We start from the raw sequence: 18180 nt of genomic DNA, 5'->3' as shown, positions 1-18180 counted from the left end.
CAACCCAAAATTCTATACCCAGAACATTCTTCAAAATGATGGCACGAAAAAGACATTTTTACACAAATACTGAGAGGATGTGTTGCAGCAGACCCACAATAAAGAAAATACTAAAGAGAACTCTTCAGTTAGAAGAAAAACTATCCAAATGGAACCATAAAAATACAAGAAAGAAAGAAGAGCACCAAAAAGGATAAATATATGGGTTCCTCTAATGAATATTTGCTGTATAAAATGATGGTGGTGATGATATGATGATGAATGATGATGATGTCACCTTATGGGGTATAAAATACTTGTAGAATTAAAATACATAATAACAAAAAGGTAGGAAGAGGTAAATGCAACCAAAGGTTCTAAGATTCCTGCATTGTTTAAAATGGCAAAAGTACTAATATATACCAGATTTTAACAAGTCAAAGATACACACTAAAATCTTGAATAACCACTAAAAGAATAGTAAAAGAATGTATAACTAACAAGCAATGGCTTGGGGTGATATAAAAACAATTAAGCATAAAGAAGGCAAGAAAGGAAGATAAAAAGGAACATACCAGGGGTGGGGGAGTAAGACCATAAGTTTTAAATCTAATTATATCAGTAAAATAAATGCACATGGACCAAATAATCCAACAAGGCAAAAACTATTCACTGGATAAACAAAACCCAACAATGCAATGCCTATAATAGACATACCTTAAATAAAGGATAAATAAAGTCTGAAAGCAAAAGGATAGAAAAAAGATAATCCATACTAACACTATCCAAAAGAATGCTTGGGCAATTAATCATACTAACATCAGATATTTTTAATGCTAAAACTGAAGACACAGTTAAGATATAATAATCCTTTACACATATTTGTATAAACTAAATAATATCACCTCAAAATACGTAAATCAAAACTTGACAGAACTAGGAGAAGTAGATAAATCCACAATCATAGTGGGGAATTTTTTGGGGGGGGAGAGGGAAAGAGAGCATCCCAAGCAGGCCCACGCCCAGCACAGAGCACAACAAGGGGCTCTATCTCACAACCCTGAGATCATGACCTGAGCCAAAATCAAGAGTTGAACGTTTAACCGAATGAGTCACCCAGATGCCACCATAGTAGGAAATTTTTAAAACACTCCTCTTAGTAACTGACGAAACAAAATAGGAGAAACTAGATTGGGGATTTTATTTTAAACGTCCTTTATTTTCCCTAAAGAAACATGCCCATCTTGGCTATGTTTCTCTTAATGCTGCTGAAGCTCATCTGCAACTATACAGATTTAATGGCACTTGATATTATAAAATAAATGTCATTTTTAAGCCCCTTCTGCTGGGGGTAGGGGGACTCTGCAAACTTTTACCACATTTTGCAAAATAGTAACTCTTTGCTTTAAACTCTTTTACACATTCAAATACTATATTGTAATGCAAAAACACATTTGCATATGCTCAGGGTTAATGTTATTCTTAAAAAATATAGTTGAATTTCCTTACAAAAATGATACTATAAGAAAGTAGTCATCTATGCTATGTTATGTTATGCTATTAGCCTTTCCTTAGAATGTGATTCTTATTTTTCTAGGTATGTGATTCAGTAATCAATGAATTAGACTAAGAGAGTAAGTTATTTTTTAAATTTTTTCTAGGTTTCAAAGCAATTAATACTTTTCAGTGGCCTCAAGTCCTGAAGTTTGAAATGTGTAAATACATATTAAAATAATGTTTTTCAAGGGACTTTTTTTTAAAAAACCCAAATGACTATATCATTTGATTTACACAAAAACAAGGCATTTTCCTCCTTGCCTGTGAATCACTGCCTACTAATAAAAGTAGTCTTTACTGCTCAACTCTGATATCCTACATTCCTTAATAATTAACTTCATTAACATTTAATTATCTCCACACTTTCCCTAACTTTTCCCTTTGGCCTATACCATATATTTGTGCATGTACAAGTACCATCAGTACTTTTCTTCCCAGCATCTCTCCTGTCCTCCCAAGAAGAGAATTCCTAATGGTTTTTGTTAGGCCTTTTAATGGGAGTTGTCCATAGAAGTAAGAAGATTAATGGGAATTGTCCATAGAAGAGTCTTCTCAGTTCAACTTTACAGAAAATATGAAAATACCAACCACGGGAAGGAGCAGAATTTATATGTAGTGTTATTTTAACTATGTGACAATTTTCTAAAGCATCAGTACAAAATTTCACTATGTAGTTGGAATCTCCCAATACTTTTCAAAGAGTTCTTTGGTTTACCTAAGAATCAAAAACAAAATGAGCTTTTTTTTTTTTAAAGATTTTATTTATTTATTTGACAGACAGAAAGCAAGAGAGGGAACACAAGCAGGGGGAGGGGGAGAGGGAGAAGCAGGCTTCCCACAGGGCAGGGAGCCCGATGCGGGGCTCGATCCCAGGACCCTGGGATCATAACCCGAGCCAAAGGCAGACGCTTAATGACTGAGCCACCCAGGCACCCCAAAAAACAAAATGAGCTTATTAACAAGCTTTTCCCATAGAAAAAGGCAGACTCGTGGCTACCAAGAATCTTTAAAAACAGCCAGAATGCAATAACTTTAAAATCTAGCTAAACAAACACATAAATCTCAATAAGCTTGCAGGAGAGGGACTCCTGGGTGGCTCAGTTAAGCGTCTGCCTTCAGCTCAGGTCATTATCCCAGGGTCCTGGGATCAAGTCCCGCATCAGGCTCCTTGCTCAGTGAGGAGCCTGCTTCTCCCTCTCCCTCTGCTGCTCCCCCTGCTTGTGCTCTCTCTCTCTCTGACAAATAAATAAATAAAATCTTTTAAAAAAATAAAAAATAAAAAAATAAGCTTGCAGGAGAAGAAAGTAAAGACTAGAATATTTTTGAACATTACCAGTTTTAACCGTTCTTTTCTCCTCTTGCCGAAGGAGGCACTTGAGCCAGGTTCTGATTCCTTTCTTCCATCCTCATCCTCATCTTCATCTTCATCATCCTCAAAACACCAATCTGGCAATAGAGGTGGGGGTGGTGCTTCCTCTATATCACCATAGCGACGAAAAAGTTCTTTCAAATAATCACCCTTATAAATTCCTGGTGGTCTGGCTTGAGCAAAAGTAGCAACTGCTGCTTCAATACTATGGAAAACAAACACCAGGGAATTTCCTCACTGCTCTTCATTTATGCAGATTTATCAAAACTCACTCATTCTATTTCAGGCACCAAATGAAGTATAATATAGGCTTATAAAATGGACAAATCATATTCCCCATGCCTAAGGCATTCAATCTATTAAAGGACAAATTCCTTCTGAAACAGCTTTAATATAAGGTACATTGATAATCCTTAAACCCTAGAGGTAAGCTGCAATGACTGTACAGAAGAGACCTGGGTAAAGTCAGTGAAAAGTTTAAATAAAGCCTTGAAGGTTGAGATCTGACTCTAGGGGAAATCAAAGAAATGTAAATGGCAATATGAATAAAAGTAAAAGCATGCTCACTTTTACGAACTTTCAACAGACCCGGTAATAAGAGCAAAGGTCATCAGAGAGAGGCTAAAGCACAGGCTGACACAGGAGGCTGGGGTTACTGTCAAAAGCACCTCAAAGGCCAGAAAGGCAGAGCTATAAGAGCATGCAGTACAGAACCAGAGGATGTGTGAACAGAGAAATACAGAATCATATGTGTACTTCAGCTGATTATATTCACAGAAGGACCTACTGTGTGAAAGGCTTTATAAACAAAAATAATGACCTTCAATCAGTAAACAAGAAAATTCAGGTAATAATATCCCATTCACTCAGGAATTTGAAGCGCCAAAGGTTCTAATCTCTCAGGATCTAAAAAGGCACTTCAATAAAGACATGTTTGCTTGAATGGTTCAGAGTAACTGTCCCAAAAATACCTCCTCCATATACCATTACAAGTTTTTCCTACTATTCAACAGCTATAAAAAAAAAAAGTATCATTAAAAATGAAAAGAACAAGGAGCATCTGGCTGGTTTAGTCAGTACAGCATGCAACTCGACCTCAGGGTCGTAAGTTTGAGCCCCACGTTGGGCATGAGCTAGCTTACTGAGAAAAAGAAAAGAAAAGAAAAAAGAACAACAACAACAGTAACTTCCAAAGGTGAATACAACAACAACAACAAAAATATTGAGTAAACTTGTCTCTCATAATTCTGGAATATGTGAAAAAAAATCTGGAAAAGAAAATACGTAGTATATGAAAATCTATAAACATTCAACTAAAGTGCTACTTAGTACAAAACACCAGGTAATAAATGATATTCTAAGATTAATCAAGTCTAAAATGAAAACCACTTTAAATATTACTAATCAGGACTTCACCAAAAATTTGGCAATATAAAATGCTAAAACTAAAAAAAATCAATAAAATTCATTATCAATTACTAATCTTCTTCCATTATAAGAAGAAACAAATACCTCCAATCCATTTTCTCCACCAAAAAGGCACATATGAGGAAACCAGTGCGATTGAAACCATGGGTACAATGAACACCTAGAAAATAAAGCAGCTTTGGTTTAAAATTAATACATTACTTCAGAAGCCACATTTTACTTTAAAATTCCAACCTGCAATCAAAACATTTTAATGATTTTATAAAATAACTACATTTTTAAAAACTTGGCCCCCTCTTGTAACTATTAGTAACTTGTCAGTTTAAGTTCTTAGAATCTAATTTATCTCACTAGCAAGAAGTTTAGTATATACTGGTTACAAATCACCTCTAAGGTCTAAAGATTTCTCTTAAAACTAAAGGATTCCAAGCACTTTAGGGGTGCCTGGGTGGCTCAGTCAGTTAAGCGTCTGCCTTCAGCTCAGATCACAATCCTAGGGTCCTGGGATTGAGCCCCACATTGGGCTCCCTGCTCAGTGGGGAGTCTGCTTCTCCCTTTCCCTCTGTGCACACTCTCTCGCGCTCTCTCTCTCTCAAATAAATAAAAAAATCTTAAAAAAAAAAAAGGAATCCAAGCACTTTAAATAAGAAGGTATGTTTATCAAACACACAACTCACACACAAACCCAACACATGACTGGATCTAGAATATAACTGATGGATATATAGTACAATAAAAATAAAACTACTTCGAAGTTCTCTTAGAAACCAACTGACAATATCTTTACATTAACTTATAACATTTAAAATAAACTTTCAGGGGACACCTGGATGGCACAGTCAGTTAAGCATCGGACTCTTGGTTTTGGCTCAGGTCACGATCTCATGGTCCTGAGATCGAACTCCACATCCAGCTCTGTGCTATGTGTGGAGGCTGCCTAAGACATTCTCTCCCTCTCCCTCAGCCCCTCCCTGCCACATACTCTCTCTCTTTCTCAAATAAATAAATCTTTTTTTAAAAAAAGTAAAACTTTCAGGAAAAAAACCTGAAAAAATAATTTTTTCTTAAACCTTTTTTCCATACATATTCAAGATTAGTGTGGCCCTACCTCTATATTCTGAAGAGCTGCAAATGAGTTTCATAAGTTCCAAAAATGACTGCACTTTAATCATTTTAACTACTTTGAAAAAGTAATTAAAACAGTTTGGTTGACATTACTAACATGACAACAGTACTTAAGTCACTCTCCTGCAAAACTCAAAAATGAAGCTTTTCCTGTTATCTCTGTTTAATGGAAAGATATCCTGCCACTTAAGACTAATAGTCTTATTTTAACAAACTACTCTTCTCTTTATATATAAAGCATCCTAATAGAGGGCAACCAAAATCAAATATATAAATAAACTAAGAGTTAGAATTACAAAACTTCTAGAAGACAATATGGGAGAAAATCTTTGTAACCTTAGTGTAAGAAAAAGACTTCTTAGATAAAACATAAAAGGAAACATTGATAAATTGGGCTACTTCACAATGGTAAATGTTTGCTCTTTGAAAGATGTCTTTTTTTTTTAAAGATTTTATTTATTTATTTGACAGAGAGAGACACAGGGAGAGAGAGGACACAAGCAGGGGGAGTGGGAGAGGGAGAAGCAGGCTTCCCACCGAGCAGGGAGCCCAATGCGGGGCTCAGTCCCAGAACCCTGGGATCATGACCTGAGCCGAAGGCAGCCACTTAACAACTGAGCCACCCCGGTGCCCCAAAAGACGTCTTTAAGAAAATAAAAACACAAGGGGACACCGGGGTGGCTCAGTCGGTTAAGTGTCCCGACTCTCAATTTCGGGTCAGGGCATGTTCTCAGGGTCCTGAAATCGAGCCCCACATCAGACTGCATGCTGGCGTGGAGCCTGCTTAAGATTCTCTCTCTCCCTCTCCCTCTGCCCCTCCCCCACTCTCTCTTCCTCTAAAAAGAAAAAAATAACACTACCACATAATATATTCTCATTACATATATCTGATAAAGGACTTGTATCCAGAATATATAAACAACTCTTACAACTCAATAATAAAACAAACACCCTAATATTTTTTAAACTGGGCAAAAGATTTAAAAAGACAGTTTACAAAAGAATATGTGCAAATGGTCAAGAAGTACATGAAAAGACAGTTGACATCATTATCATGAAAATGCAAACTAAAATCATAATGCAATCCTCTACACACTAAAATAGCTAAAATCAAAAAGACTGACAATATCAAATATAAGTGAGGATGTAGAGGAATTGAAACCCTCATGCACTGCTGGTAGAAAAATAAAACAACACAACCACTTTGGAAAACAGTTTGGCAATTTCTTAAAAAGTTAAACATACACCTACATCAAATGACCCAGACATTCTTTTTTTTTTTTTTTTAAGATTTTATTTATTTCTTTGACAGAGAGAGAGAGAACACAAGCAGGGGGAGTGGGAGAGGGAGAAGCAGGCTTCCCACTGAGCAGGCAGCCCGATGCAGGGTTTCGATCCCAGACCACGGGATCATGACCTGAGCCAAAGGCAGATGCTTAATGGCTGAGCCACCCAGGGGCCCCATGACCCAGACACTCTAATCCTAGTTAGTTACCCAAGAAAAATAAAATATATGTGCAAAGACATAAATAAAGATTAATATCCACAACAACTTTATTTATAATGGCCAAAAACTGCAAACACCCCAAAAGTCAATCATCAGGTGAAAGGATAAACGTGTGGTATATCCATTCAATAACTACTTATCAGCCATAAAAATGAACCACTAATAAATACAATGAGGATGATTTCAAAACCTATGTGAAAGAAGCAGAAAAGAAAAAACAAAAACAAAAGTCCATATATATAAATTTCATTTACATGAAGTCTGTAATATGCAAAAATTTGTATGGAACCATGAAAGGCCCTGAATAGCCAAAGCAATCTTGAGGAAAAATAACAAAACTGGAGGTATCACACTTTCTGATTTCAAATTATACTACAAAACTGTAGTGATTAATGGTACTGCCATAAAGACAGACATATAGGCCAATGGAATAGAATAGGGAACCCAGAATTAAACTCCTGCATATACGGTCAACTAATATTCAATAAGGGAACCCAGAACACTCAAGGGGAATGGTAAGTCTCTTCAACAAATGGTGTTCATGCAGAACAATAAACCTGGACCCCTATCTTATACTATTCACAAAAATTAACACAAAATGGATCAAAGACTTAAACATAAGACCCAATGCCATAAAACTCCAGAAAAAAAACGTAGGGGACAAAACTACTCAACACTGATCTTGTCAATGATTTTTTGGATATGACACCAAAAGCACAAACAACCAAAGCAAACATCAACAAATGAAACTACATCAAAGTTAAAAGCTTCTGCCCAAATAAATAAATTAATTAAATTAAATGGCAACCTACAGAATGGGAGAAAAACTTTGCAAACCATATATCAGATCAGGGACTAATATCCAAAATATGTAAAGAACTCATGCAACTCAATAACAAAAAAACAAACAAGCCAATTAAAAAATAGGATCTCAAAAGACATTTTTCTAAAGACATCAAAATGGCCAACAGGTATATTAAAAGATACTTAACATCACTGATCATCAGGGAAATGTAAATCAAAACCACAATGAGATATCACCTCAAACCTGTTAAAATGGTTATCATCAAGAAAACAAGAGATAAGTATTGGCAAGGATGTGATGAAAGGGGAACTCCCGTACACTGTTGGTGGGAATGTAAATTGGTTCAACCACTATGGAAAACATTATGGAGGTTCCTCAAAAAGTTAAAAATAGATCTACCATATGATTTAGCAATTCCACTTCTGGGTATAACCCAAAGGAAATGAAAACAGGATACTGAAGAGATATACGCACTTCCATGTTTATTGCAGCATTACTGACAATAGCCAAGATATGGAAACAACCTAAGCACCTATCAATGGATGAATGAATAAAGAAGATGTGGGGTATGTGTGTGTGTGTGTGTGTGTGTGTGTGTGTGTAATGGAACTCAGCCAGGAGAAAGAACATTCTGCCATTTGCAACAACATAGATGGACCTTGACCATATTATGCTAAATAAGGGAGATAAGTCAGACAGTGAAAGACAAGTACCGTATGATATTACTTACATGTGAAATCTAAAAAAGTCAGATTCATAAAATCAAAGAGTAAAATGGTGGAATGGTGGTTACCAGGAAATTGCGGGGGGTGGGAGGAGTACAAAACAGAGTTTTTCGGGTTTTTTTTTACAGATTTTATTTATTTATTTGAGAGAGAGAATGAGAGAGAGCATGAGAGGGGGGAGGGTCAGAGGGAGAAGCAGATTCCCTGCTGAGCAGGGAGCCCAATGCGGGACTCGATCCCAGGACTCCAGGATCATGACCTGAGCCAAAGGCAGTCGCTCAACCAACTGAGCCACCCAGGCGCCCCAAGTCAGTTATTTAATGGCACAAATTTGCAACAAGTAGTAAATAAGACCTGGAGATTAATGCACAGCATAGTGAATATAGACAACAATATTGTATTATGCTCATCAAACTTGAGAAGAAATTACAATTTAATTATTCCAACCACTAAAAAGAAAAATTATGTAACATGATAGAGGTGCTAATTATTGCTACAATGGCAATCATATTATAATGTATAAATATATCAAATTAACATGTTGTACACCTTAAATTTCCACGTCATATGTCAAATATATTTCAATTAAAACAATTTCTTTTTTTTTTTTTAGATTTTATTTATTTATTTGAGAGAGAGAATGAGAGAGAGCATGAGAGGGGAGAGGGTCAAAGGGAGAAGCAGACTCCCCGCCGAGCAGGGAGCCCAATGCGGGACTTGATCCTGATACTCCAGGATCATGACCTGAGCTGAAGGCAGTCGCCCAACCAACTGAGCCACCCAGGCGCCCCTCAATTAAAACAATTTCTAAAAAATGCAAATGAATCTATAGTGACAGAAAGTAGAAAGTGATTGCCTAATCTACAACTAAGGGTTGAAGAGAGGATGGACACAAAGGGGCATAAGATGCAAATGCCCTGAACCTTGGTTGTAGTTTCAAAGGTATCTACATCATTAAATTATACATTTTAAATTAATGCAGTTCATTATAATGTTGACTGTTTTTAAAACCAGATGATAAAGTGTGGGGCACGTGGGTGGCTCAATTGGTTAAGCATCTGCCTTTGGCTCAGGTCATTATCTTGGGGTCCTTGGATGGAGCCCCACATCGGGCTCTCTGCTCAGCGGGGAGTCTGCTTCTCCCTCTCCTTCTGCCCCTTTTCCTGCTCGTGCTCGCTCTCTCTCAGATAAATAAATAAAATAAAATCTATTTAAAAAAAAACAGATGTTAAAGTGAGATGCTGACATAAGTCTGCAATTGGCTTTTAAAACACATTCCAAAACACTTGTTTTTAGCAATTGACTTTATCAAAAATATAACACTGATACATTTTTATTTTTTGATACATTTTTAAAGGTATAAAAAAATAAAACATCATTTTCATCTCATTTCTGTAACAGGGTAAAATTTCTTTCCAAAAAAGATTTTTCCTACTTAAAAAAAATTTGAAAACCAGTATCTTAGAGTTACCATCAACTAAACCAAATCACCTATTTCTACATTCATAGTAAATAATCATTAATATTTAGAATAAAAACCTTAGTCAATGAACAACACCCAATTAACAAGGATACAAAGGAACTACAAACAGGAGCAATTTGTACAAATAAAAATATGTATGAATCCAAACACCACATATGGCAAACTATAAATGAATCAGAATGGCTACCGCATGGAGTATAATAAAAAAGTAATACCAAATGCAGTTGGAGGCAATGAAGAAGACAATATCCTGAAGAAACCTGTGTACCATACTAAAGACAGTATTACTAAGGGCAATATAAAGATATTAAAAATTTTTAAGCATGGCAATAAAATTATCATGTTTTCTCCAGGGGAACCTGGCTGGCTCAGTCAGAAGAGGGCAACTCTTGATCTCAGGGTTGTAGGTTTGAGCCCTATGTTAGGTATAAAGATTACTAAAATAAATAAACAAATAAATAAATGTTTTTTTTTTTTAAAGATTTTATTTATTTATTTATTTGAGAGAGAGAATGACAGAGAGAGAGAGAGAGCACATGAGATGGGGGAGGGTCAGAGGGAGAAGCAGACTCCCTGCAGAGCAGGGAGCCCGACGCGGGACTCGATCCCGGGACTCCAGGATCATGACCTGAGCCAAAGGCAGTCGCTTAACCAACTGAGCCACCCAGGTGCCCACAAATAAATAAATGTTTAAAAAATAAATAAATAGGGCGCCTGGGTGGCTCAGTCGTTAAGCATCTGCCTTCGGCTCAGGTCATGATCCCAGGGTCTCTGTCAAATAAATAAATAAAATCTAAAAAAATAAATAAATTAAATAAATAAATAAATAACGCACTCCAATGGCAGCCAACAGAAGACAGAGAAGGAGCAACAATGAAGGCAAGAAAAACAGTAAGGAAGCCATCCCAGTAATTTATGTGTGAGATAAGGGTCTGAATGACAGGGTCAAAGTGATAGGGATAATGAGGGGAGGCAGACTGAAGAGACATTTAAGGCAGAATCTCCAATCTGAGGGGTCAATGACTATCAACACAGAGAGGAAAGACAAAAAAGGAGTCTCTGGTTTCTGATGTGGGTGACTAAGTGGGCAGTGGAAGCATTTACTAGCTTAGGAAGTACAGGAGTTTACATCAGTCTTATAGGCAAGGTAATAAGTACAGTTGGTGATGATGAGTTTGAGGTTCTTTTGGGACTTAAAAGTATTTGGAAAAAACAGGAAAGAGCTTCAAAGACAGGTGTGGCTGGAACTGCAGATTAAAGAATAATCAACACATAGTAAACTATGGAAGAAGTCTGTGGTATAGATAAGATCACTAAGAATGGGTATGTAAAATAAGAGAAGAAAATTAAGTAAGGGGGGAAACTATTATAAGTCTCAAGAATAAGTAAGGGGGAAACTATTTATAAAAAAGACAGAATAAACTGCGGTGGGGTCAAGAAAACAAAGAGAACATGGAGTCATGTACAACAAAAAAAGAAAAAGTTTCAAGACATGACTGTTCAACTGTTTAAATGACACAGAATAATTAGAAGTGAAAGTCACTGTTTAAGAGTGCACGGGGACGACTACAGATTGCAATGTAGTGAATGGTAATAAGTGAATTCAAGTATCCATCTTTCAAAAACTCAGCTGGGAAGAGGAAGGGGGAAATATAAAACAAGAAAGGTGTGGGATTTGGGGGGGGGGTGGTTATCATTTAATATGAGAGACTTAGATATGTTTATAGGCCGAGAAGGACCTGGTTAAATCACAGAGGTTGACAATAACTGATAACAAGGATACAACTGAAATAAAGTTTCTAAAGAAGAGATAAAAAACAGAGATCAACCTTGAACAGGAAAAGACACCCCTTAGAAATAAATGACTATAATCATGAAACTATAAATTCCATTATCTCCATTTGGTGTAAATGAATATTCATATGTTTAACTGCAGAAATGTTAATGTGTTTAATTACGGAATGGTCTCTAACACCGAGGTTATCTCTAAATACTATTTTCTAAATAGGAACCACTAAAAGGAACCAATCTCCTTAGAGAAATAACTGATTCCAGGTCTGGAAAACATCATGTGCCAGAAAACAAAGAAACCATCAAAAACGAATGGGTGGTATCAAAAGAATACAGAAACCAACTTGAAGGGGCTCCCATTGCCCTAGGTTGGAGCAATTTGGACATTAAGAATAAATGCTGATGGCAACTGATTTAAATATGTCAACTATATAAAAATAACTCCAATAATACAACTGGACAATTTATAACAAGGATCAACTTCTTTTCCTAAACCTGGGAGTGTTAATCTTTCTAAAATCATGACATCTGTTTCTGAATGTTAAGACTTACTGCCTTCCTTTGAATTCTTCAAGTACATTTAGCATTTACCCCACAATGATTTCTCTCAAATGAGAAAACAGTTGTCACTCAAATAAAGGCCACAATGCTACTTTAGGCTGTTTATCTTCTGGATGCACACCTAAATATATGTGTAGATATGTGTACTTGTCATATATATTCTTGTGAACATGTAAATATCTACACACATATACATCACAATACTGTATGGCATATATTCCCATGTTCTTGTTCTTCTGTTAATAATAGTTGCAAACTCTATAAATAACCTGCTTTACATCTGCCTTCAGCTCAGGTCATGATCCCAGGGTCCTGTAGGGATCGAGCCCTACATCGGGCTCCCTGCTCCGCGGGAAGCCTGCTTCTCCCTCTCTCACTCCCCCTGCTTGTGTTCCTGCTCTATCTTTCTCTATCAAATAAATAAATAAAATCTTTAAAAATAAATAAATAAATAAATAAATAAATAACCTGCTTTATCAAATATGTAAACTGTTCCCAGTTTTTATTACAAATGAAGCTGTGATGAAATTCCTTTCACATAAATCTTTATGTCCATCTCTACGTCCTTAAAATGAATTAGATGTAGTCTTGCTTGTATATAAACGCTTATGAAGACCTTGAAAAATATCACCAAATTGTCTCTCCAGAGAAGTAGTACCAATTAACACTCTAACAATGTATGAGTGCAGGCGCCTGGGTGGCTCAGTCGGTTAAGCGACTGCCTTCGGCTCAGGTCATGATCCTGGAGTCCCGGGATCGAGTCCCGCATCGGGCTCCCTGCTCGGCAGGGAGTCTGCTTCTCCCTCTGACCCTCCCCCCTCTCATGTGCTCTCTCTCTCATTCTCTCTCTGTCAAATAAATAAATAAAAAATAAAATCTTTAACAATGTATGAGTGCACCCAATATACCCAATCCTTGACATTTTAATTTTTTAAATCTTTGCCAATTTAATGGGGGAAGGTAACAACTATATTTTAATTGTATCTCTTGTTAACAAACGAAAAAAATTTTTTTCATGTTTCTTGGCTATCTGTATTTTATTTTTTATAAGTTGCATTTTCATTGTTTTCCATATTTTGCCAGATGGATTATAAATCTCTTTGTATGCATTTTTTTATGATTTTATTGATTGATTTAAGAGAGAGAAAGAGAGGGCGCCTGGGTGGCTCAGTTGGTTGAGCGACTGCCTTCGGCTCAGGTCATGATCCTGGAGTCCCGGGATCGAGTCCCGCATCGGGCTCCCTGCTCAGCAGGGAGCCTGCTTCTCCCTCTGACCCTCCCCCCTCTCATGGGCTCTCTGTATCTCTCATTCTCTCTGTCTCAAATAAATAAATAAAATCTTTAAAAAAAAAAAAAAAGAGAGAGAAAGAGAGAGCAAGCAGGGGAGGGAGAGAAACAAGCAGACTCCTAGCTGAGTGCTGAGCAATCTCACAACCCCAAGATCAGGACCTGAGCCAAAATCAAAAGTTGGATGCCAACCAACTGAGCCACCCAGGCGCCCCTCCTTGTATATATTTTTTTATCTGTCATATGCTTCAAATACTTGTCCAAACTTGTCAAATAACCATTTTGCTCTGTTTCTGTTATGTTTTATAGTCCAGAAATTCTTTTTCATTTTCATGAGTTAATCTAGAAATCAAGGCAGCAACAATTTAGAGATCTGAACTTTGAAGTCAGAAACTGGACTAAAAATCTGGCTTAAACACTTAATAGATGTGTGACCATGGGCAAACTACTTAATTTCTCTAAGACTTAGTAGTTTTCTTAGCTGTAAAATGGGGAAAACACCACATACTACACAGTTGTTATGAGGATTATACTCATTCATTTCTTCATTCATTCATTTATAGTTTCCCATCATGTCTCCCAGGTAAAGAATAAGCACTCATTAATAGCAGCAGGTACTATTATCACTAACAGAGAACACATTTTAATTTTTGACAGCAGCTCTCAAATTTAAGTGTGCATAAAAAGTCACCTAAGACCCTTGCTTAAAAAAAATAAAAAAACAAAAAACTGGATTCCTAGGCTTCAGCCCGAGTTTTTGATTATGTAGTTCCAGGATGAGGCCCTAAAACAAACATTTCTAATAAGCGTCCTCACGTCATTCTGATTCAAGGAGTCCAGGGACACTCCTAAAGAAATATTTATGGATTCTGCCTTTGGTGATAGAATTGAAATATCCTATCTTACCCCAGAATTAATGAATACTGACCTATATTTTCTCCTATATGCTTATGGGTCCTTTTAAAAATATTTAATCCGGGCACCTGGGTGGCTCAGATGGTTAAGCGTCTGCCTTCGGCTCAGGTCATGATCTCTAGGTCCTAGGACTGAGCCCCACATCAGGCTCCCAGCTCAGTGGGGAATCTGCTTCTCCCTCTCCCTCTGCCTCTCCCCCTGTTTGTGCTCTCTGCCTCTCTTGGTCTCTCAAATGAATAAAATCTTTAAAAAAAAAAAAAATTAATCAATCTAAAATACATGTTAGATGTACTGTCTCAACACCGTTTATTGAATAATCACACCTTCCCCCTACAATTTGGAAAACATCTCCTCCACCACCAAGAAACTACTGTAGTTTCCATTACTATACCCTATGCTTTAACTTGTAAGGACAATCCCCTCATTATTTTTGTTTTTCAAAATTTTCTTATAATATTGACTGTTTCATTTGCCAAATAATTTTTTTCTGTGCTCAATATATGCTGAATTATGTGGACGCAGTAAATTTTACAAATAAAAGAAATTAACTTCATAGTAAATCTTCCAAAGTCTCATTGGGATTCTGCTTAGAATTACACTATTAATTGAAATTAATTTGGAAACAAATGTCTCCCCTTTCTTCAAGTCTTTTAATATCCAAGTATATTTTCTTCATAAAGACCTCCTACACTTCTTAATAGACTTTATTCCTTGGTATCTTGTACTTCTGCTACAGAAAAGAGAAGTGGCTTAGAGTATGAACTTACAACGAAGATTGCTTAGGATATGATCTAAGCTCTAATCATTACTAGCTGTGTGAATGACCTTGGGCAAGTCACTTAACCTTTCCAAGCTTCAGTTTCTCATCATAAAAATGGGAGTGGCAATAAAGTCTACACAATAGAATTGTTATAAGAACAAAATGAGAATTGAATGTAAAATGGTTTAGAGTGACTAGCACACAGGAAATGCTCCATGTTAACCAATATTATTAATAAGATTAATAAAGACTATCCTCTAATTTTATTTTCTATTTACTATTTACAAGAAAGTTGCTGATGTTTTCTTACTTATGGGTGTTTAAATATATCCCCTGAACTTTCTTAATAGTTTTTCAGTTAATTCTCTGAATAGGGAAAATATCGGCTGCTTAACACTTTAAAAAGAAGAAATCACAAAAGAAAATATATTGACAATAAAAAGTTTTAAAATATTACCTCAAAAATTAAAAGGCAAGTGAAATGGAAAAACTTTCCAATTGTACATATAAGAAGTTAATTTATGGCATCTAGCTATCAGGAGAAAAAACTATTCAATAAGCTATGCTAAAACAAATGGTTATATAGAAAACATTTAAATTAGATCCTCAATTCAAACCATATGTTAATATTAATATCAGAAAGAACAAAGAATCAAAGCTAAAAATCAAACCTTAAAAATTCTATACCAGTGCAAGTAGCACTGTTTATAATAGAAAAAAACAAACTGAAAATAAGCCAAATGTCATTTTAAATAACTGTCATTTTTTTAAATTTACCTATTTAGTATATTTATTATTGCCTGCCTTCCTCCCACATCCCACATCCCCTCCCCCTGCTCCCAGTCCACACTAAAATATAAGGAGAGATTTTTTTCTGTTTTCTCCACTGATGTGTTCCAAGAGCCTGTACCTTGCAAAGAGTAGCAATCAATAAATATCTGCTGAAACAGTTGTCCATCAACATGAGAATGGATGAATTATAGGGTATTCGTAATGGAATACTATACAGCAGCAAAAAATGAACCACAGTTACATCATCATGGATCACTCTCAGATATATAATACTGAGTGAAAAAAGAGTTTCACAACACATATGGTATAAAATGCGAAATGATAAAAAATAAATATGTAGTGTTTAAGGTAAAGTCACCCAGTAGTATTCCTGAAGAGGGGCAATTAGGGCTTTATCTTGAAAAATATAAAAATTACAAAAATACATTTCATAGGGGGCGCCTGGGTGGTTCAGTCGTTATGCGTCTGCCTTTGGCTCAGGTCATGATCCCAGAGTCCTGGGATCGAGCCCTGCATCGGGCTCCCTGCTTGGTGGGAAGTCTGCTTCTCCCTCTCCCACTCCCCCTGTTTGTGTTCCTGCTCTTGCTATCTCTCCCTGTCAAATAAACAAATAAAATCTTTTAAAAATATATATATATTTTATAGTTCACAAAAGTTAGTCTATTGCTCTAATTAATCACTTTTCTTAGTGATTACTTTAAAAAGAAGAAAAAAAAAACTTCCATATCACCTCACTTGCTAAAAAGAAAACAGAAGCCAAAACACAAAATAAAATATATAAACAGTGGCAAAGTAAAGCCAGACATACCTATAAGTTCAGGTGGGTTTCTTTCATTAAACCGCTCACACAGACGAATGAATGTCTCAGTATTCTCAGTTGTAGGGCACTCACCATGTCTAGTAATATGGAAACATTTTTTTAAAAAGAAGAAATTGCAAATTTCAGCAAAAGGTTTCAATATTAAAGAATCTTAATACATGACTTACCCTTTACACTGAAGTTTTATATATTTGATTCCTTCTTTTTCTATGTCATTTCTGTCGTAGAACCTTGAAGTATTTGTCAAATCCACCAACAAGCCCATTTTAACCTTAAAAAAAAGAGAGAAAGAGAAAAGAGCAGATTTACTAGTAAATGAATTTGTTCCAAAACAAACTAATGAAATGGCAATACTCCAGTTCATCCATCTACACTGAGGGAGATTTTACGTTCACTCTACCAATGAACTATTGACAACAAAAGCATCACTTACTCAAGTCTTATTCAAGGTACTAGAACTTAGAAGACACTAAATGAAATAAATTAACCTTCAAACTGATGACAGAACTAGAACATAAGCAAAACTTAGTCCACTTCAACATCATAGTCTACCTTAAAAAACAAACATGGATGTAGTTTTTTGCATCTGCCACCCCACCTATGATTTATTAGACAAAAGGATACAGCAATAGCATCTATGTGAAATATACCCTAACCCCCAGGCACACATCAACCCAGCATTCCAAGCAGCTATCACTACATCACATGCTAGGCAGTTAAATTCTAAAGTGAGTACTATATAAGGTAAAAAGTATGTATAGTCAAAATTCTCTTATAAATCCCTTAAATAATCAATAAAGAACAGTACACGTGGCCATAATTGTGCATCTCATTGAAGACTTAATCCCATCTCTCAGCCAGTTTTTCTTGCTACATTTGGAACAAAAATCATTATTTCTTCTGTTGAGCATTAACTGATGTAGTTGGCTTGTGATCAGGGGCCAAGTGGTTTAAAAAATCTTTAACAACTAGGGCGCCTGGGTGGCTCAGTCGGTTAAGCGACTGCCTTCGGCTCAGGTCATGATCCCAGGGTCCTGGGATCAAGTCCCACATCGGGCTCCCTGCTCTGCGGGGAGCCTGCTTCTCCCTCTCCCCCTCCCCCTGCTTGTGTTCCCTCTCTCGCTGGGTCTCTCTCTGTCAAATAAATAAATAAAATCTTTAAAAAAAAAAAAAATCTTTAACAACTAGAATCACATTCAGACTAGTAAGAGAGTCTAAGATACGCACACCCAAACTGAGCCAAGTAAAAGAACAGTTAACTCATATATCCTATACC

General features: G+C 36.2%; 1 protein-coding gene across 2 annotated transcripts in view; it reads right to left on the bottom strand.

Annotated features, from left to right (window-relative positions):
* RNGTT (RNA guanylyltransferase and 5'-phosphatase) overlaps nucleotides 1–18180 on the bottom strand; it is a 314738-nt gene that overhangs the window by 286186 nt on the left and 10372 nt on the right. For both annotated transcript variants that reach the window (XM_021693072.2, XM_044917197.1), the window contains exons 3-6: nucleotides 17072–17175; nucleotides 16893–16981; nucleotides 4418–4493; nucleotides 2870–3110 (exon numbers count right to left, since the gene is read on the bottom strand). In XM_021693072.2, the coding sequence (XP_021548747.1) occupies nucleotides 2870–3110; nucleotides 4418–4493; nucleotides 16893–16981; nucleotides 17072–17175 (510 nt within the window). The remainder of the gene's footprint in view (nucleotides 1–2869; nucleotides 3111–4417; nucleotides 4494–16892; nucleotides 16982–17071; nucleotides 17176–18180) is intronic.

This window comes from Neomonachus schauinslandi, chromosome 8 (assembly GCF_002201575.2).
Source record: "Neomonachus schauinslandi chromosome 8, ASM220157v2, whole genome shotgun sequence".
Lineage (NCBI taxonomy): Eukaryota > Metazoa > Chordata > Mammalia > Carnivora > Phocidae > Neomonachus > Neomonachus schauinslandi.
Note: the sequence above shows the minus strand (reverse complement) of the source record. Positions and strands in the feature narration are given on the sequence as shown.